Source organism: Chroicocephalus ridibundus, chromosome 28, assembly GCF_963924245.1.
Source record: "Chroicocephalus ridibundus chromosome 28, bChrRid1.1, whole genome shotgun sequence".
In the NCBI taxonomy this organism is placed as follows: Eukaryota; Metazoa; Chordata; class Aves; order Charadriiformes; family Laridae; genus Chroicocephalus; species Chroicocephalus ridibundus.
Window position 1 is genome coordinate 628,927 of NC_086311.1, and position 19,439 is coordinate 648,365.

The 19,439-nt window shown below is 67.6% G+C and overlaps 2 protein-coding genes across 2 annotated transcripts in view; both read left to right on the plus strand.

Annotated features, from left to right (window-relative positions):
- LOC134507786 (valine--tRNA ligase, mitochondrial-like) overlaps positions 1 to 11,212 on the plus strand; it is an 11,456-nt gene extending 244 nt beyond the window's left edge. The window contains exons 2-14 of the mRNA XM_063318655.1: positions 200 to 381; positions 1,888 to 1,958; positions 2,073 to 2,198; positions 3,640 to 3,744; positions 4,285 to 4,353; positions 4,460 to 4,538; positions 4,657 to 4,784; positions 4,881 to 5,033; positions 8,334 to 8,540; positions 8,651 to 8,762; positions 9,879 to 10,051; positions 10,777 to 10,920; positions 11,073 to 11,212. Coding sequence (XP_063174725.1) covers positions 200 to 381; positions 1,888 to 1,958; positions 2,073 to 2,198; positions 3,640 to 3,744; positions 4,285 to 4,353; positions 4,460 to 4,538; positions 4,657 to 4,784; positions 4,881 to 5,033; positions 8,334 to 8,540; positions 8,651 to 8,762; positions 9,879 to 10,051; positions 10,777 to 10,920; positions 11,073 to 11,195 — 1,672 coding nt within the window. The 3' untranslated portion in view covers positions 11,196 to 11,212. The remainder of the gene's footprint in view (positions 1 to 199; positions 382 to 1,887; positions 1,959 to 2,072; positions 2,199 to 3,639; positions 3,745 to 4,284; positions 4,354 to 4,459; positions 4,539 to 4,656; positions 4,785 to 4,880; positions 5,034 to 8,333; positions 8,541 to 8,650; positions 8,763 to 9,878; positions 10,052 to 10,776; positions 10,921 to 11,072) is intronic.
- Positions 11,213 to 11,828: 616 nt separating this feature from the next.
- LOC134507827 (cell surface glycoprotein 1-like) lies at positions 11,829 to 14,986 on the plus strand. The gene is made up of 2 exons (XM_063318746.1): positions 11,829 to 12,178; positions 13,707 to 14,986. The coding sequence occupies exon 2, from the start codon at positions 13,717 to 13,719 to the stop codon at positions 14,965 to 14,967; it is 1,251 nt and encodes a 416-aa protein (XP_063174816.1). The 5' UTR covers positions 11,829 to 12,178; positions 13,707 to 13,716; the 3' UTR covers positions 14,968 to 14,986.
- The last annotated feature ends 4,453 nt before the right edge of the window (positions 14,987 to 19,439 follow it).

Genomic DNA, 19,439 nt, shown 5'->3' on the forward strand with positions numbered 1-19,439 from the left:
GGGGGGGGCACCCAGGCGTCCGGGGGGGGCCCCTGTCCCCCAGTAAACCCCTGGGGGGGGTTTTGGTGCTTCCTTATTGCTATTTAGTGACATGTCATGAGTTGCATGGTCTCAGCTCGAGAAGCCCGGGGGGGGCACCCAGGTGTCCGGGCCCCACGGATATAACCTCCCCCCCCCCGCCATTTCCCCCCCCCGCCAGGGACTGGTGCCTGTCGCGACAGCTGTGGTGGGGACACCGGGTGCCGGCGTACCGGGTGGGGGATCCCCCGGCGGGGTCCCCCCCCGAGGGGCTCTGGGTCGTGGGGCGCCACGAGGCCGAAGCCCGCGCCGCCGCCGCCCGCGCCCTCCGCCGCCCCCCCGAGGAGCTGCAGCTCCAGCAAGGTGAGGAGAAGGGGGGGGGGGCGCCCCAAAAAACACCCCCTGCCCACCCCAACCCCCCCCAAAACCCCCTCCTGTCGCCTTACGAGTCTCTCGGCCCCCTCAAATCTGCCTCCTGCGCCCCAAAATCCTCTCGGGACAACCCCCACCTCCCCCCAAAGCCGGGCTCTGGCCCCCCTCAATGGCCCCCCTGCCCCCCCTTAGCACCCCAAACTCCCCGTGAAGCCCCCCCACCTCCAGCACCCCCAAAATCCCACCCCAGGCACCCCTGCCAGCTCCGGCACCCTCTTGCCACACCCCCCCCCCCCAAACGACTTTGGGGTCCCCCCAACCCCCCCCCCAAGTTCCAAGGCCTTTTAGAGTCCCCCCCCATCCCCCCCCTCCCCAACCCCAGAGGCCTTTTGGGGTGCCCCCCAATCCCCACCCCCCCCCAAACCCCAGAGGCCTTTTGGGGTCCCCCCAGTTTCCCCCCCCCCCCCAAGGCTCAGGGGACTTTTGGGGTTCCCCCGACCCCCCTCCAGAGGGCTCCGGGACTTTTGGGGTCCCCCCCAATTCCCCCCCGCTCCCCACCAAGGCTCTGAGACCTTCTGGGGTCCCCCCAAGGCTCTGGGGACTTTTGGGGTCCCCCTCGTTCCCCCCCCCCCCAACACTCCAAGAATCTTTTGGGGTCCCCCCCAAACCCCCCCCAGCTCTGAGACCTTCTGGGGTCCCCCCCAAGGCTCTGGGGATTTTTGGGGTCCCCCGATCCCCCCCCAACACTCCGAGGCCTTTTGGGGTCCCCCCCAAGGCTCTGGGGACTTTTGGGGTCCCCCCGATCCCCCCCCCAACACCGCAAGAATCTTTTGGGGTCCCCCCCAACCCCCCCCAGCTCTGAGACCTTCTGGGGTCCCCCCAAGGCTCTGGGGACTTTTGGGGTCCCCCAATCTGCCCCCCCAACACTCCGAGGCCTTTTGGGGCGATCTCCCCCAGCTCTGAGACCTTCTGGGGTCCCCCCCAAGGCTCTGGGGACTTTTGGGGTCTCCCTCGATCCCCCCCCCAAACACTCCGAGAATCTTTTGGGGTCCCCCCCAACCCCCCCCCCCCCCTCAGCTCTGAGACCTTCTGGGGTCCCCCCCGATCCCCCCCCTAACACTCCGAGGCCTTTTGGGGTCCCCCCAAGGCTCTGGGGGCTTTTGGGGTTCCCCCAATCTGGGGTCCCCCCAATCTGCCCCCCCCAGCTCTGAGACCTTTTGGGGTCCCCCCCCAAGGCTCTGGGGGCTTTTGGGGTCCCCCTCGATCCCCCCCCCAAACACTCCGAGAATCTTTTGGGGTCCCCCCCAACCCCCCCCCCAGCTCTGAGACCTTTTGGGGTCCCCCCCAAGGCTCTGGGGGCTTTTGGGGTCCCCCCCGATCTCTGCCCCCCCCTCAACACTCCAAGGCCTTTTGGGGTCCTCCCCTTGATCTCCCCCCCCCCTCCAAGTCTCCGGGGATTTTCGGGGTCCCCCCCCGACCCCCCCTTTGTCCCCGCAGACCCCGACGTCCTGGACACCTGGTTCTCCTCCGCCCTCTTCCCCTTCGCCGCCCTGGGCTGGCCCCAAGAGGTGAAGTTTTGGGGGGGACACCGAGGGGGGGGACGGGGGGGGACGACCCGGGGGACATTGTACCCCATCATCCCCCCCCCCCCCCCCTCGGTGTCCCCTTTCCTTTGTCCCCAGACCCCCGACCTGCGGCGCTTTTACCCCACGGCCGTGCTGGAGACGGGCAGCGACCTGCTCTTCTTCTGGGTGGCCCGAATGGTCATGCTGGGCCAGCAGCTTACCGGGAGGTTGCCCTTCGCTCAGGTGCCACTGGTGTCCCCCTCCCCCATGTCCCCACGAGTCCCCTTTGTCCCCCTCCCCCCACCACCCCCACCCCCGTGTCCCCCCCCCCGTGTCCCTTCGTCTCTTCCTCTTCGTGTTCCCTCCTGGGCTTCTTCCTGCTGGTTCCGTGTCGCTCCTCGCAGTTGCCCGGTGTCCCCGAGGGTCCCCGATGTCCCCAAGGGTCCCCAGTGTCCCCGAGGGTCCCCGACGTCCCCAAGGGTCCCTTCTTCCCTTTCACCTGGGTGTCATCGTCCTTTTCAGGGCTCTTGGGGGGGGGGGTCCCTGTCCCCCTTTGGTGTCCCCAAGGGTCCCCTGTTCCCTTTCTGATGGGTGTCAAGGTCCTCCTTGTGGGATCTGTGTCCCTCTTGGTGTCCCCACTGTCCCCAAGGGTCCCCTGTCCCCTTTCTGATGGGTGTCATGGGCCTTCTTGGGGGTCCCCGTTCCCCTCGGTGTCCCCACTGTCCCCAAGGGTCCCTTATTCCCTTTCTGATGGGTGTCACAGTCCTTCTCGGGCGTCCCCGTCCCCCTTGGTGTCCCCAATGTCCCCAAGGGTCCCCTATTCCCTTTCTCCTGGGTGTCAAGGTCCTTCTTGGGGGATCCGTGTCCCCCTTTGGTGTCCCCACTGTCCCCAAGGGTCCCTTATTCCCTTTCTGCTGGGTGTCACAGTCCTTCTCGGGGGTCCCCGTCCCCCTTGGTGTCCCCAATGTCCCCAAGGGTCCCCTATTCCCTTTCTCCTGGGTGTCAAGGTCCTTCTTGGGGGATCCGTGTCCCCCTTTGGTGTCCCCACTGTCCCCAAGGGTCCCTTATTCCCTTTCTGATGGGTGTCATGGTCCTTCTTGGGGGTCCCCATCACCCTTCAGGACTCCTTAGTGTCCCCAAGGGTCCCCAGTGTCCCCAAGGGTCCCTTCTTCCCTCTCACCTGAGTGTCATCATCCTTTTCAGGGCTCTTGGGGGGGTCCCTGTCCCCCTTTGGTGTCCCCACTGTCCCCAAGGGTCCCCTGTTCCCTTCCAGAGGGGTGTCACGGTCCTTCTCGGGGGTCCCCGTCCCTCTTGGTGTCCCCACTGTCCCCAAGGGTCCCCTGTCCCCTCTCTCCGGGGTGTTTAGTTCTATCCTGAGGCTCCCAGGGGTCCCCTGTCGCCCTTTGGGTGTCCCTGGGGGGGTCCCTCACTGTCCCCCGTGTCCCCAAGGGTCCCCTGTTCCCTTTCTCTGCAGTGTCACGGTCCTTCTCGGGGGGGGGGGGTGGGGGGGGGGGGTGGGGTGGTGTCTCCATCCCCCTCCGGTGTCCCCAAGGGTCCCCTGTCCCCTCTCTCCGGGGTGTTTAATTCTTTCCTGAGGCTCCCAGGGGTCCCCTGTGTGTGTGTGTGTGTCCCCCAGGCCCCAACGCTGTATGTCCCCCCCCCTCCGTCCCGTCCCCCCCCCCAGGTCCTTCTGCACTCGCTGGTGCGCGACGCCCAGGGCCGCAAGATGAGCAAGTCCCTGGGCAACGTCATCGACCCCCGCGACGTCATCGCCGGCGCCACCCCCCAGGTACCACCACCCCCCCACCCCCCCCGGAACGCAGACACCCCCCGAACAACCCCCCCCCCCACCCCCCCAGAGACCCTACAACAATAAACCCCCCCCCCCCCCGGGTAATGCAGACGCCCCCCAAAACAACCCCCCCGGGAGATCCTACAACAACAAACCCGGCCCCCCCCCATAATACAGACGCCCCCCAAAACGATCCCCCCCCCCATAATGCAGATTCCCCCCAAAACGACCCCCCCGGAGACCCTACAGTAACAAATGCCCCCCACCCCCCGTAACACAGACACCCCCCAAACAACACCCCCCCCCCCTGTAACGCAGACACCCCCCAAACAACCCCCCCGGAGCCCCTACAATAACACCCCCCCCCCAGAATGCAGACTCCCCCCAAACAACCCCCCCGGAGCCCCTACAAATACACACCCCCCCCCAGAATGCAGACTCCCCCCAAACAACCCCCCCCGGAGCCCCTACAGTAACACGCCCCCCCCCCCCACCATTGCCCTCTCTTTATCGGGGGGGGGGTCCCCTGCCCTGTAGGAGCTGCAGGAGAGGCTCCGCCACAAGCTCCTGGACCCCCACGAGCTCAAGGTGGCCACAGAGGGCCAGGTAGGACCTGTCCCCATCCCTGTCCCGCCCCCCGCCAACCCTGTCCCTGTCCCCCCCACCGCTAACCCCTCCCTGTCCCCCCCCTGCCCCCCCCTGCCCCTGCCAGAGGCGCCAGTTCCCCCACGGCATCCCCGAATGCGGCACCGACGCCCTCCGCATGGCCCTGTGCGCCCACAACGTCCACGGTAAGGTGGGGCTGGGGGGGGGGGACGGGGGGACGGGGACGTCGGGGACGCCGTCCCCCGCCCCGGGGGTGGCCCTATCCCCCACCCTGGGGACAACAACACACCGCCAACCCCGTAGGTGACGACATCCGCCTGGACGTGGCCGGCGTCCTGAGCTACCGTCACTTCTGCAACAAGGTCTGGAACGCCGTCAAGTTCGTCCTCGCCGCTCTGGGCCCCGACTTTGTCCCCCGACCCCCCGAGGAGGTACCTGGGGGGGGAAGTCAGGAGGAGGGGGGTGTCCAACACCCCCCCCCCCCCCCCCTCCACCCCGCGAACCCTCTTCCTCCTCTTCGTGGGCAGACGGTGCCGCAGCGGCCCATGGAGCGCTGGGTGCTGAGCCGGCTGGCGCAGGCGGCGGGGGAATGCGGGAGGAGGATGGAGGCCCTGGAGGTCCACGGCGCCGTCGCCGCCGTCCACCATTTCTGGCTGCGGAGCTTCTGCGACGTCTACCTGGTGGGTCACCCCCCGCCTCCCTCCCTCCCTCCGTCCGTCCGTCCCGCCCCATCCCATCCCGTCCATCCGTCCATTCGTCCACTCCCTCCTCCCCCCCCCGCCCCGGGGGTTCAACCCAGCATTGGCCCGTTGGGCGGGGCCTTCTCTCTGTCCTGCCCCTCCCCGGCCGTTGAACCCCACCTGTTTTGACGGGGTTGATGGTGTCCGTCAAAAGCGTTGACCTTAGTCCTCTCTTGAGCGTGTCTGTCCCTCGGTCCCACCCAACCTCTTGTAGCCCCTTGACCGTTGAACTCAACCCGTGGTTGATGGTGTCCATCCATCCCTCCCTCCACCCCCACCCATCACATCCTTGACCGTGTCCATTCCTCTGTTCCACCCAACCTCTTGTAGCCCCTTGACCATTAAAGCCAACCTGTGGTTGATGACGTCCATCCATCTGTCCAACCCCACCCATCACATCCTGGGCTGTGTCCATCCGTCTGTCCCACCCAACCTCTTCTAAGTTCATCAGTGTTGAACCCAACCCATGGTCGATGGTGTCCATCCATCTGTCCCTCCACCTCCATCCATCACGTTCTTGACCGTGTCTGTCCTTCTGTCCCACCCAACCTCTTGTAGCCCCTTGACCGTTGAACCCAACCCGTGGTCGATGGTGTCCATCCATCCGTCCATCCCTCCACCCCCACCCATCACATCCTGGGCCGTGTCCGTCCCTCTGTCCCACCCAACCTCTTGTAGCCCCTTGACCATTAAACTCAACCCATGGTTGATGGTGTCCATCCATCTGTCCCTCCACCTCCATCCATCACGTCCTTGAGTGTGTCCGTCCATCTGTCCCACCCAACCTCTTGAACACTGAACCCAACCCACCTTGACGTGGTTGATGGTGTCCATCTGTCCCTCCACCCCCACCCATCACGTCCTTGAGTGTGTCCATCCGTCTGTCCCACCCAACCTCTTGAACGTTGAACCCAACCCACCTTGACGTGGGTGATGGTGTCCATCCGTCCACCCCCACCCATCACGTCCTTGAGTGTGTCCATCCGTCTGTCCCACCCAACCTGTTGATCATTAAACCCAACCCGTGGTTGATGGTGTCCATCCATCCATTCCTCCACCCCCACCCATCACGTCCTGGGCCGCCTCCGTCCCTCTGTCCCACCCAACCTCTTGAACGTTGAACCCAACCCATCTTGACGTGGTCGATGGTGTCCATCTGTCCCTCCACCCCCACCCATCACATCCTGGGCCGTGTCCATCTGTCCCCCCCAACCTCTTGAACGTTGAACCCAACCCACCTTGACGTGGTCGATGGTGTCCATCCACATCCTGGGCCGTGTCCGTCCGTCTGTCCCCCCCAACCTCTTGAACGTTGAACCCAACCCACCTTGACGTGGTCGATGGTGTCCATCTGTCCCTCCACCCCCAGCCATCGCGTCCTGGGCTGTGTCCATCCCTCTGTCCCACCCAACCTCTTGTAGCTCCTTGACCGTTGAACCCAACCTGTGCTCGATGGTGTCCATCCATCCGTCCCTCCACCCCCACCCATCACATCCTGGGCCGTGTCCGTCCCTCTGTCCCACCCAACCTCTTGAACGTTGAACCCAACCCACCTTGACGTGGTTGATGGTGTCCATCTGTCCCTCCACCTCCATCCATCATGTTCTTGACCATGTCCATCCCTCTGTCCCACCTAACCTCTTGTAGCTCCTTGACCGTTGAACCCAACCTGTGCTCGATGGTGTCCATCCATCTGTCCCTCCACCCCCAGCCATCGCGTCCTGGGCTGTGTCCATCCCTCTGTCCCACCCAACCTCTTGTAGCTCCTTGACCGTTGAACCCAACCTGTGCTCGATGGTGTCCATCCATCTGTCCCTCCACCCCCACCCATCACATCCTGGGCCGTGTCCGTCCCTCTGTCCCACCCAACCTCTTGAACGTTGAACCCAACCCACCTTGACGTGGTTGATGGTGTCCATCTGTCCCTCCACCTCCATCCATCATGTTCTTGACCATGTCCATCCCTCTGTCCCACCTAACCTCTTGTAGCTCCTTGACCGTTGAACCCAACCTGTGCTCGATGGTGTCCATCCATCTGTCCCTCCACCCCCACCCATCGCGTCCTGGGCTGTGTCCATCCCTCTGTCCCACCCAACCTCTTGTAGCTCCTTGACCGTTGAACCCAACCTGTGCTCGATGGTGTCCGTCCATCCCTCCACCCCCACCCATCACATCCTGGGCCGTGTCTGTCCCTCTGTCCCACCCAATCTCTTGTAGCTCCTTGACCATTAAACTCAACCCATGGTTGATGGTGTCCATCCATCTGTCCCTCCACCTCCATCCATCACGTCCTTGAGTGTGTCTGTCCCTCTGTCCCACCCAACCTCTTGTAGCCCCTTGACCGTTGAACCCAACCTGTGCTTGATGGTGTCCATCCATCTGTCCAACCCCACCCATCACGTCCTGGGCCGTGTCCATCCGTCTGTCCCCCCCAACCTCTTGAACGTTGAATCCAACCCATCTTGACGTGGTCGATGGTGTCCATCTGTCCCTCCACCCCCACCCATCACATCCTGGGCCGTGTCCATCCCTCTGTCCCACCCAACCTCTTGAGTGTTGAACCCAACCCACCTTGATGTGGTCGATGTTGTCCATCCATCTGTCCCTCCACCCCCAGCCATCGCATCCTGGGCTGTGTCCATCCCTCTGTCCCACCCAACCTCTTGTAGCTCCTTGACCATTGAACCCAACCCATGGTTGATGGTGTCCATCCATCTGTCCCTCCACCCCCACCCATCACATCCTTGAGTGTGTCCGTCCATCTGTCCCACCCAACCTCTTGAGTGTTGAACCCAACCCACCTTGACGTGGTTGATGGTGTCCATCCGTCCCTCCATCTCCATCCATCATGTTCTTGACCGTGTCCATCCCTCTGTCCCACCCAACCTCTTGTAGCCCCTTGACCGTTGAACCCAACCCGTGGTTGATGGTGTCCATCCATCTGTCCAACCCCACCCATCACATCCTGGGCCGTGTCCATCCGTCTGTCCCCCCCAACCTCTTGAACGTTGAACCCAACCCATCTTGACGTGGTCGATGGTGTCCATCCGTCCCTCCACCCCCACCCATCGCATCCTGGGCCGCCTCCATCCCTCTGTCCCCCCCAACCTCTTGACCCTCCAGCCCAACCCCCGCCTTGGTCTCCCCCCCGCTCCCTCCCCGTGTCCCCCCGACTTTACCCTCCCCCCCCTCCGTCCTCCCCCCCCTCCCCCTTGACCTTCTCCCTCTCCTCGCCCCCAGGAGGCCGCCAAAGGGACGCTGCGGGACCCCGACGCCGCCGACGCCGCCCGCCGCGCCCTGCTGACCTGCGCCGACCTGGGCCTGCGCCTCCTGGCCCCCTTCGCCCCCTTCCTGGCCGAGGAGCTCTGGCAGCGCCTGCCCCGCGCCCCCTCCCCGCCGCCGCCCGCCGCCCTCCTCCTCGCCCCCTTCCCCGACCCCGCCCGCCTGGTGGGTGCCGCCATCTTTGTTCGGGGTGGGGGGGGGGGGGGTTTGAGGGGGGTGGCACCCCCCTGACCCCTTTACCCCCCCCCCCTTCCCCCAAATTTGTGTCGTTCCAGGAGCGCTGGCGCTGTCCCCCGGTGGAGGCCGAGGTGGCGGCCATGCTGGAGGTGGCGAAGGCGGCGCGAGGGCTGAGGGACACCTTCCGCCTGGGCAGCGCCCGGCCCCCCGGTGAGTGGGGAGGGGGCGAGATGGCCGCCGGTGGTGGTGGTGGGGGGGACGGATGGGGACAGGGACACGACACTACAAGTCCCAGCATGCCCTGGGGCAGGCAAGATGGCGGACGGCAGGCCCCAAGATGGCCGCCGAGGCGGAGGAAGCCCGGGGGGGGGGAGCTACAGCTCCCAGCATGCCCTGGGGCAGGCAAGATGGCGGACGGCAGGCCCCAAGATGGCCGCCGAGGCAGAGGAAGCCCAGGGCGGAACTACAGCTCCCAGCATGCCCTGGGGCAGGCAAGATGGCAGACGGCAGGCCCCAAGATGGCCGCCGAGGTGGAGGAAGCCCGGGGAGGGGGAGCTACAGCTCCCAGCATGCCCTGGGGCAGGCAAGATGGCGGATGGCAGGCCCCAAGATGGCCGCCGAGGCAGAGGAAGCCCAGGGCGGAACTACAGCTCCCAGCATGCCCTGGGGCAGGCAAGATGGCGGACGGCAGGCCCCAAGATGGCCGCCGAGGCGGAGGAAGCCCAGGGCGGAACTACAGCTCCCAGCATGCCCTGGGGCAGGCAAGATGGAGGATGGCGGGCCCCAAGATGGCCGCCGAGGTGGAGGAAGCCCGGGGGGGGGGAGCTACAGCTCCCAGCATGCCCTGGGGCAGGCAAGATGGAGGACCACGTGGCCCTGGGGAAGGCAAGATGGCCACCGAGGCAACGGGGATGGCACGTCCCAGCATGCCCTGGGGTAGCCAAGATGGCTGAGGGGGGGCTGCAGGACCCAGAATGCCTTGAGGCGCCCAAGGTGGCTGCTGGGGGGGGGGGGGGGGATTAGGAGGCCCAGCATGCCCTGGGGGCAACCAAGATGGCTGCCACAGAGGACTCCGTGTCCCAGCATGCCCCGGGGGCAGCCAAGATGGCTGCCGGGCCTGTGGGGCACTACCCCTCCCAGCATGCCCCTGGCTGCCCCCGCCCCAAGATGGCGGCTCCCACTGGCGGCCGCCATATTGCCCCAGCAATCCCAGCATGGCGGGAGGGGGAAGGGGGCAGCCATGTTCTGCCCCCCTGCTCCCCCCCCCCCCGTCACGGGGGCGGCCATGTTGGGAGGCGGGGCTATCCCGGCGTGCCGTGTGCGCAGTGGTGGTGCAGTGCCCGGCGGAGGCGCGCGATTGGCTGGCGGCACTGGGCCCCGCCCTCCAGGCGCTGGCGCAGGTGGGGCCTCTGGAGCTCCGCCCCCCGGGGGCGGGGCCGGGGCCCGGCTGGGTGGGGGCCCCCGCGGGGGAGCACTTCCGGGTCTTCCTCTGCCTGAGGGTGAGTGCGGCATCATGGGAGCCCCGGGGGGGGAGGGGGGGCCAGGGGCATTATGGGATATGGGAGGACTGGGGGGGGGCAGGGGCACTATGGGATATGGGAGGGGTTGGAGGGGGCCCCAGGGGCGATATGGGAGGACTTGGGGGGGGGGGGGGGGGGGGCACCCGGGGCATTATGGGATATGGGAGGACTTGGGGGGGGGGGCACCCGGGGCATTATGGGATATGGGAGGACTTGGGGGGGGGGGGCACCCGGGGCATTATGGGATATGGGAGGACTAGGGGGGGGCAGGGGCATTATGGGATATGGGAGGACTTGGGGGGGGCAGGGGCATTATGGGATATGGGAGGACTTGGGGGGGGCAGGGGCATTATGGGATATGGGAGGACTGGGAGGGGGGGCAGGGGCATTATGGGATATGGGAGGGCTTGGGGGAGGGGGGGCCCAGGGGTATTATGGGATATGGGAGGACTTGGGGGAGGGGGGGCCCAGGGGCATTATGGGATGGGGGGGGGGACGGACTGGGCACCCTGGGGCATTATGGGATTGGGGAGGACTTGGGGAGGGGGGGGCCTGAGGGGGTGGGCAGGGCCATTGGGGGACAGTGGGGGGGACTCCCGGGGCATTGTGGGATACTGGGGGTCCTGGGGAGGTGGTGGTGGGGGGGGGAGGGGGGCAGCCCAGGAGCATTATGGGATAGTGGGGGACCCCCCCGCCAATTCCAGGGGCTGGTGGATCCGGTGGCCACCCGGGCCCAGCTCGTTGCCCGCAGCCGCGGCCTCCAGCGGCGCCTCCAGGCCCTGGGGGCCACCCAGGGCTCCGGGGGGGCCACCCAGGGCTCCGGGGACCACCCCGCCCCCCCCCAGCAGGTACCGCCCCTTCGTTATTAAGCTAATTAACCTCTCCCCCCCCCTAGCCCTGCAGCGATGGGGGAGTTCATTAACCTAATTAATCGGGGGGGGGCGCTTCATTAGCGCTGCCCTCATTAACGTCTCCCCCCCCCCCCCCCGCCCTTCCCCAGGTTGCCATCCTCCGCTCCGAACTTGCCCGCTTGGCCCAAGCCCTGGAGGCCCTGGACTCCCTGGAGGACCCAGGTGGCCGGGGGGGGCACCCAGGCGTCGGGGGGGGACCCGGACCCCAATAAAACCCCCGGGGGCGGGGGGGGGGGGACAACGCAAACGTCTCCTTGTTTCTATGTGGGGCCGTGTCACGAGTTGCACGGTCTCAGCTGGGGGGGGGGGGGGGGGGGGGCACCCATGGGTCCGGGGGGGCACCCAGGTGTCTGGAACCCCCCCCCAGCCCCCCAAAATAGCCCCTGGGGGCAACTCAAACGTCTCCTTTTCTCTCTCTGGGGCCGTGTCACGAGTTGCACGGTCTCAGCTGGAGGATGGGGGGGGCACCCATGGGTCTGGGGGGGGCACCCAGGTGTCTGGGGGGGCACCCGGGTGTCTGGAACCCCCCCCAGCCCCCCAAAATAGCCCCTGGGGGCAACTCAAATGTCTCCTTTTCTCTATCTGGGGCTGTGTCACGAGTTGCACGGTCTCAGCTGGAGGATGGGGGGAGGGAGGGGGGACACCCATGGGTCCGGGGGGGGCACCCATGGGTCCGGGGGGCCACCCAGGCGTTCGGCCTCCCCCCCCCCTCCCCCTCCCCCCCCCCCAGACCCCAATAAAACCCCTGGGGAACCCCTTTAGCGCCTCCTTGTTTCTATTTGGGGCCGTGTCACGAGTTGCACGGTCTCAGCTTGGGGGGGGGGAGCCGGCCCCGCCCCTTTTGGCCGCTGGATTTGGGTCACCCCCGACGTGCCGGCGGCAACCGGGAGCCACCGACACCCCGAAACTGTCCCCGTCCCCCCACCCCCCACCCCCCCCCCCACCCCGGGGGGTGTCACCGGGACTTCGTCACCGCCATGTTGTAACTGGCGCCGGGACCCCGAAATTGTCACCGGGACCCCAAAATTGTCACCGAACGCCGTGTCCCCCCCCCCCCAACCCTGCACCCCCTGCCGGCGCGACACTGGGGGACACCCCCCCCCCCGCCACCCCCCCACCCCCAAAAAAAATTGGTCTCCGGATCCTGCCGCCGACGCCGGGACCCCCCCAGGGCTGTCACCTGCTGTCACTTCAGGTACTTGTCACCCCCCCCCCCGCGGCCACCGACGTGTCCCCCGTCCCCGTCCCCCCCCCCCGCCTTGCTTCCCGGGGTCCCCCGTGTCCCCCCTGTCCTGTCCCCACCATCTCTTTGTGTCCCCTCCCCCTGTCCCCCCGTGTCCCTCCCTGGGGTCCCCCGTGTCCCCCCACAGCCCCTCGTCCCTCCTTGGGGTCCCCCCGTGTCCCCCCGTGTCCCCTCATGTCCCTCCTGGGGTCCCCTGTGTCCCCCCCATGTCCCTCCTGGGGTCCCCTGTGTCCCCCCCATGTCCTTCCTGGGGTCCCTCATGTCCCCTCCGTGTCCCCCTGTGTCCCCTCGTGTCCCTCCTTGGGGTCCCCCGTGTCCCCTCCATGTCCCTCATGGGGTCCCCTGTGTCCCCCCGTGTCCCCCCCATGTCCTTCCTGGGGTCCCTCATGTCCCCCCCTGTCCCCTCCACGTCCCCCTGTCCCTCCTGGGGCCCCCCGTGTCCCCTCCATGTCCCTCCTGGGGTCCCCCATGTCCCCCCGCAGCCCCTCGTCCTTCCTTGGGGTCCCCCCGTGTCCCCCCCATGTCCCCCTGTGTCCCCTCATGTCCCTCCTGGGGTCCCCTGTGTCCCCCTGTGTCCTTCCTGGGGTCCCCCGTGTCCCCCCGTGTCCCCCCCATGTCCCCCTGTGTCCCCTCATGTCCCTCCTGGGTTCCCCTGTGTCCCCCCGTGTCCTTCCTGGGGTCCCTCATGTCCCCCAGTGTCCCCCCCGTGTCCCCCCCATGTCCCTCCTGGGGTCCCCCATGTCCCCCCATGTCCCCTCCATGTCCCCCTGTGTCCCCTCATGTCCCTCCTGGGGTCCCCTGTGTCCCCCCATGTCCTTCCTGGGGTCCCTCATGTCCCCCTGTGTCCCCTCCACGTCCCCCTGTCCCTCCTGGGGCCCCTGTGTCCCCCACCCGTCCCCTTGTCCCTCGGGGTCCCCTCATGTCCCCCCAAGTCCCCCTACCTGGGGTCCCCCGTGTCCCCCCACAGCCCCTCGTCCCTCCTTGGGGTCCCCCCGTGTCCCCCCGTGTCCCCCCATGTCCTTCCTGGGGTCCCTCATGTCCCCCTGTGTCCCCTCCACGTCCCCCTGTCCCTCCTGGGGCCCCCTGTGTCCCCCACCCGTCCCCTTGTCCCTCTCGGGGTCCCCTCATGTCCCCCCAAGTCCCCCCACCTGGGGTCCCCTGTGTCCCCCCCTGCCCTGTCCCCTTGTCCCTCTTGGTGTCCCCCATGTCCCCCGCCTATGTCCCCCCATCTCTCCTGGTTGTCCCTTGTGTCCCCCCCCCCCCCCCCTTGTCCCCATGTCCCCCCCATGTCCCCAGGTCTCTCGTGAAGTCCCGTGTCCCCCCGTGTCCCCTCCATGTCCCCCATCTCTCCTGGTTGTCCCCTGTGGCCCCTCCATGTCCCCCCTGTCCCTCCTGTCCCCCCCCAGCCCCGTCCCTCCCGGGGTCTCCCCGTGTTCCCGTGCCACCCCCGGTGACGTCCCCGTCCCCTCTCTCCCCCCAGGTCCCTGCCCATGGCCGAGGGGTGCTCCCACGCCGTCCCCCCTCGTCCCCTCCCCGGGGAGGTGACGGCCACCCCCGGGAATGTCACCAGGGACCCCGAACCCCCATGGGGACAGGCTGGAGGCGTCCCCCAGGGGGAGGGTGACACCAGTGTCCCCGCGGACACTGTCACCGTCACCCCCTGGGCCAGCGGCATCACCATCACCGTCACGGCAGCCCCGGCGGACGAGGACACCGGGGACGAGGACGTCCCTGGCTTGGGGGACGAGGACGTTGGGGACAGGGCCGTCTCGGTGACGAGTGACACGGGGCACGAGGATGTCCCAGTCCTGCGTGACAAGGACGCGGAGGACAGGGATGTCGCGACCCCCAAGGACGTTGGGGACAAGGAGGTGCCAGCCCCTGGGGACGAGGATGTCGGGGACAAGGAGGTCACGGCTCTGAGGGACATTGGGGACAGGGACACGGTGACCCCAAGGGACACTGGGGACCGGGGTGGTCCAGCTCTTCTGGACAAGGACGTTGGGGACAAGGACGTCACCCCCCCGATGGACGCTGGGGACAGGGATGTCCCAGCTCCTGGGGACAAAGCCCTTGGGGACAGGGATGTCACCACCCGGAGGGACACTGGGGACAGGGACGTCCCAGCCCATCTGGTCGAGGAGGTTGGGGACAAGGATGTCCCAGCGCCTGGGGACGAGGATGTTGGGGACAGAGATGCCACCGTCCTAAGGGACGCGGGGGACAGAGACGTCCCAGCTCCTGGGGACAAGGATGATGCCACCATAAGGGACATTGGGGACAGGGATGTCCCAGCGCCTGGGGACAAAGCCATTGGGGACAGGGATGTCACCACCCTGAGGGACGCCGGGGACAGGGACATCCCAGGCCATCTGGTCGAGGAGGTTGGGGACAAGGATGTCCCAGCGCCTGGGGACAAAGCCTTTGGGGACAGAGATGCCACCACCCTGAGGGACATTGGAGTCAGGGATGTCCCAACCCTAAGGGACACGGAGGTTGGGGACACGCAGGTCTCAGTCCTTGCATTGGGGACAGGGATGTCCCAGCTCCAAGGGACACCGGGGACGGGGCTGTCCCACCCCCAGGGGACGTTGGGGACGAGGACGCTGAGGACACGCAGGTCTCAGCCCCAAGAGCCGTTGGGGACATCGGGGACAGGGACGTCGCCATCCCAAAAGATGATGGGGACATTGGGGACAGGGATGTCCCAGCCCCTGGGGACAGCGGGGACAAGGCCATAGGGGATGTCCCAGCCCTAAGGGACACCGGGGACATGGATGTCGCGGTCTTAAGGGACACTGGGGACGTCCCAGTTCCCGGGGACGAGGACACTGGGGACAGGGATGTCCCAGTTGCTGGGGACGAGGATGTCACCGCTGGAAAGGACGTTGGGGACAGGGATGTCCCAGTCCTTGGGGACACTGGGGACATCCCAGTCCGTGGAGATGGGGACGAGGACACTGGGGACAGGGATGTCCCGGTCCTTGGGGACACTGGGGACATCCTGGTCCCCGGGGATGAGGACGAGGATGTGGGGGATGTCACTCCCCTAAGGGACATCGGGAACGGGGATGTCCCAGTCCCAGGGGACACTGGGGACGTCCCAGTCCCTGGGGACGAGGACACTGGGGACGTCCCAGCCCTGAGGGACGTTGGGGACGGGGACGTCCCCACCCCGCGGGACGTTGGGGACATCAGAGGCGAGGGCTTTGGGGTCAGGGACATCCCCGCCCCACAGGGCTTTGGGGACGAGGACGTTGGGGACGAGGACATTGGGGACAGGGACATTGGGGACAGGGATGTCCCCACCCCGAGGGACGCTGGGGACATTGGAGGTGAGGACTTTGGGGACAAGGACATTGGGGACATGGACATCCCCGCCCTACAGGGCTTTGGGGACAAGGACGTTGGGGACAGGGATGTCCCCGCCCTGAGGGACGTTGGGGACATTAGAGGTGAGGGCTTTGGGGACAAGGATGTTGGGGACAGGGATGTCCCCGCCCTGAGGGACGTTGGGGACAGGGACGTTGGGGACAGGGATGTCCCCGCCCTGAGGGACGTTGGGGACAAGGATGTTGGGGACAGGGATGTCCCTGCCCCGAGGGACGTTGGGGACATTAGAGGTGAGGACTTTGGGGACAAGGATGTTGGGGACAGGGATGTCCCCGCCCCGAGGGACGTTGGGGACATTAGAGGTGAGGACTTTGGGGACAGGGACGTTGGGGACAGGGATGTCCCCGCCCTGAGGGACGTTGGGGACGAGGACGTTGGGGACAGGGACGTCCCGGCCCCGCGGGACGCTGGGGACGGGGACGGAGAGGTGGCCGTTGCGGGGGACACGGGGGACGGGGACACCTGCGCCGCCGGTGGCATCACCATCACGGTGACGGCCCCCCCCGCCGAGGACGAGGGCGAGGACGTCCCCCGGCGATGACATCAGCGCCGACGTCACCGTGGGGCCCTCCCCCGGTGATGTCACGGCCGGGGGCGCCGTGAGGGATGACGTCGTCTCCTCCCTCCCCGGTGAGGTCACGGCCGGGGGCGACGTCACTTGCTCGGTCCCTGGGGGTGACATCATCATCGGCGGAGGTGACATCACTTCCGTCCCCACTGAGGAAGCCCCCGCCGGTGATGTCATCACCGAGGCCGATGTCACTTCCTCCGTTCCTGGGGACGGCCTCACCCATGACGTCATACCCCGAAGGGACCTCGCTGCTGACATCATCGCCGGGGACAACATCCCCCCTCCTGGGGCCGTCTGCGCTGGTGATGTCATCGCCGGCCACGATGTCATTCCCTCCCTTCCCGGGGGTGACCTCACTGATGAGGTCGTCCCCGGAGGTGACCTCACTAATGACGTCATTGCAAGGGAGGACATCACGTTTCCCGGGCCGGGGGCTGCCCCTTCCGCTGACATCAGCGCCGCGGGTGATGTCACTTCCTCCCTGCCGGGAGACGCTATTGGCCCGGAGCTCCGACCTGCCGGTGACCTCATCGGTGACATCGTCGGTGACGCTTCCGCTTGGACCGACTTCCCCGATGATGTCACGCCTGAGGACGACGTCACTTCCTTCCTCCCCGGCGGGGGCGCGGGGCGGGACGTCTGTCCCCAGGCTGACGTCAGCGATGACGTCACCCGGGGAGCCGCCCTCGCTGACATCACCGGGGGCGGCCCCGCCCCCTCCCTGCCGGGAGCCCTTTCTGCCCGGGATGACGTCACGGGTGACCTCAGCCCGGGGGCGGAGCGACCCCCCCGACCCCTCAAAGAACCTCCCTGCCCGGCCGATGACATCACCGATGACGTCGCCGCCGACGCGCCCAGCGAGGGGGGCGGCAGCCGAGGCCACGCCCCAGGTGAGGCCGGGGGGGGGCGGGGCCAGGGCCGGCGGGGGGCGGGGCCTGAAGGTGGGGCGGGGCCTGGAGGGGGCCGGGCCTGAAGGCGGGGGGGCGGGAAGGGGCGTGGCCAGGAGTGAGTGGGCGGGGCCTGGGGGGTGGAGGGGGCGTGGTTTCCCGCTCGGGGGCGTGGCCGCAGGCAGGTGCGTGGGGCCAAAGGGCGTCTCCCGGGGGGGGCGGGGCTTAGGGGTAGGGGGCGGGGCCCGGCGCTGACCCCGCCCCTCTTTGCCCCCCCCCCCCCCCCTTTCTCCCCCCCCCAGACGCCCCCCAGCCCCAGACGCCCCCCCCCGGCTGCCCCCTCGTCTTCCTCGCCCTCGTCTGCCTCCTCCTCGCCCTCCTCCTCCTCGCCGGGGTCTTCGCGGTACGGCCCAGGCCCCTGGGTCTATTTTTGGGGGGGGGGGTTGGGGGTCCCGGCCCCCTGGGTCCCTTTTTGGGGGGGGGTGGGGGGTGTTAAGGGGGGGGTCCCAGACGCCTCAGTGTCATGGGGGGGGGCGGGGGGTCCGGGATACCTGGCTCCCTTGGGGAGGGGGGGGTCGGGGGGGGGGGTGGGGGGGGTGTCATGGACACCTGTGTCCCCTGGGGGGGGGGTGTCAAAGGGGGGGGGGTCCCAGATGTCTGGGTCTCATGGGGGGGGGGTGTCCCAGACACCTGGGTTCCTTGGGGGGGGGTCACGGGGGGGGGGGGTGTGTGTGTGTGCTGGGTACTTGGGTCCCTTTTTGGGGGGGGGGTCATGGACACCTGGGTCCCCTGGGGGGGGGAGGGTCAAGGGGGGGGGTCACGGGACGGGGGGGGGTGTCGCAGACACCTGGGTTCCTTGCGGGGGGGGGTCACGGGGGCAGGGGGGGGGGGGTCCTGGGTACTGGGTTCCCTTGAGCGGGGGGGGGGGGGGGGTCCCGGACACCTGGGTCCCTTTTGGGGTGGGGGGGTGGGGGGGGAGGTTCATGGCCACCTGGGTCAGCCCATGGGGGGGGGGGGGTGGTGGCCACCTGCGCCACCCCCCCCCCGACCCCCTGACCCCCCCCCCTTTGTCCTCTCCCCCCCCCCCCCCCCCCCAGGCCGTCCATTACGTCAAGGTCTTCATCATCAGCTCGGCCACCTTCTCCGTGCCGGTGGCCGAATCCTTCCCATGAGCCTTTGCGGGGGGGGGGGGGGACAAGATGGGGGGGGGGGGGGTGTCACCTCACCCCTGGGTGTGTCTGACCCCCCCCTCGTCCCCAAAAGAAGCAATAAACCTCCCCCCCCCCCCCCACGGCCATGGCTGCCCCGGCCACCTGGGTCCCTTTGGGTGGGGAACGGGAGCGTCACGGCCGGTGGCCACCGGCGAGTCCGGGCTTGTCACCGGCTTGGGGACAGCGGGTCCGGACAAAGAGTCATTGTCCCCAAGGTGCCACCGCAGGGGGGGGTGGGGGGGGTTGGGGGTGGCCGTCGGGGCTCGGCCACGCGCCGGGGACATGGGGATGGGGGGGGGGCGGGCACCAGGGAGGGTTTGGGGACAGCAGGACACTGGGGAGCCTGGGGACACCAGGGAGGGTTTGGGGACACCCGGACACTGGGGACATCAGGACACTGGGGACACCAGGAAGGGCTTGGGGACACCTGGACTCTGGGGACACCAGGGAGGGTTTGGGGACATCAGGACACTGGGGACATCAGGAAGGGCTTGGGGACACCTGGACTCTGGGGACATCTGGACACTGGGGACACCAGGAAGGGTTTGGGGACATCAGGCCCCTGGGGAGCCTGGGACACCAGGGAGGGTTTGGGGACACCTGGACTCTGGGGACATCAGGACACTGGGGACATCAGGAAGGGCTTGGGAACACCCGGACTCTGGGGACACCAGGGAGGGTTTGGGGACACCCGGACTCCGGGGACATCTGGACACTGGGGACACCAGGAAGGGTTTGGGGACATCTGGACACTGGGGACATCAGGAAGGGCTTGGGGACACCAGGACACTGGGGACATCGGGAAGGGTTTGGGGACATCAGGCCCCTGGGGAGCCTGGGGACACCAGGGAGGGTTTGGGGACACCTGGACTCTGGGGACATCAGGACGCTGGGGACATCAGGAAGGGCTTGGGGACACTAGGACACTGGGGACGCCAGGGAATATTTGGGGACATCTGGACTCTGGGGAGCCTGGGGACACCAGAGAGGGTTTGGGGACATCTGGGCTCTGGGGACACTGAGGACACCAGGGAGGGTTTGGGGACATCAGGACACCAGGGACATCAGGGAGGGTTTGGGGACACCTGGGGACATCAGGACACTGGGGAGAATTTGGGGACACTGGAGATGCTGGGGAGGGTTTGGGGACA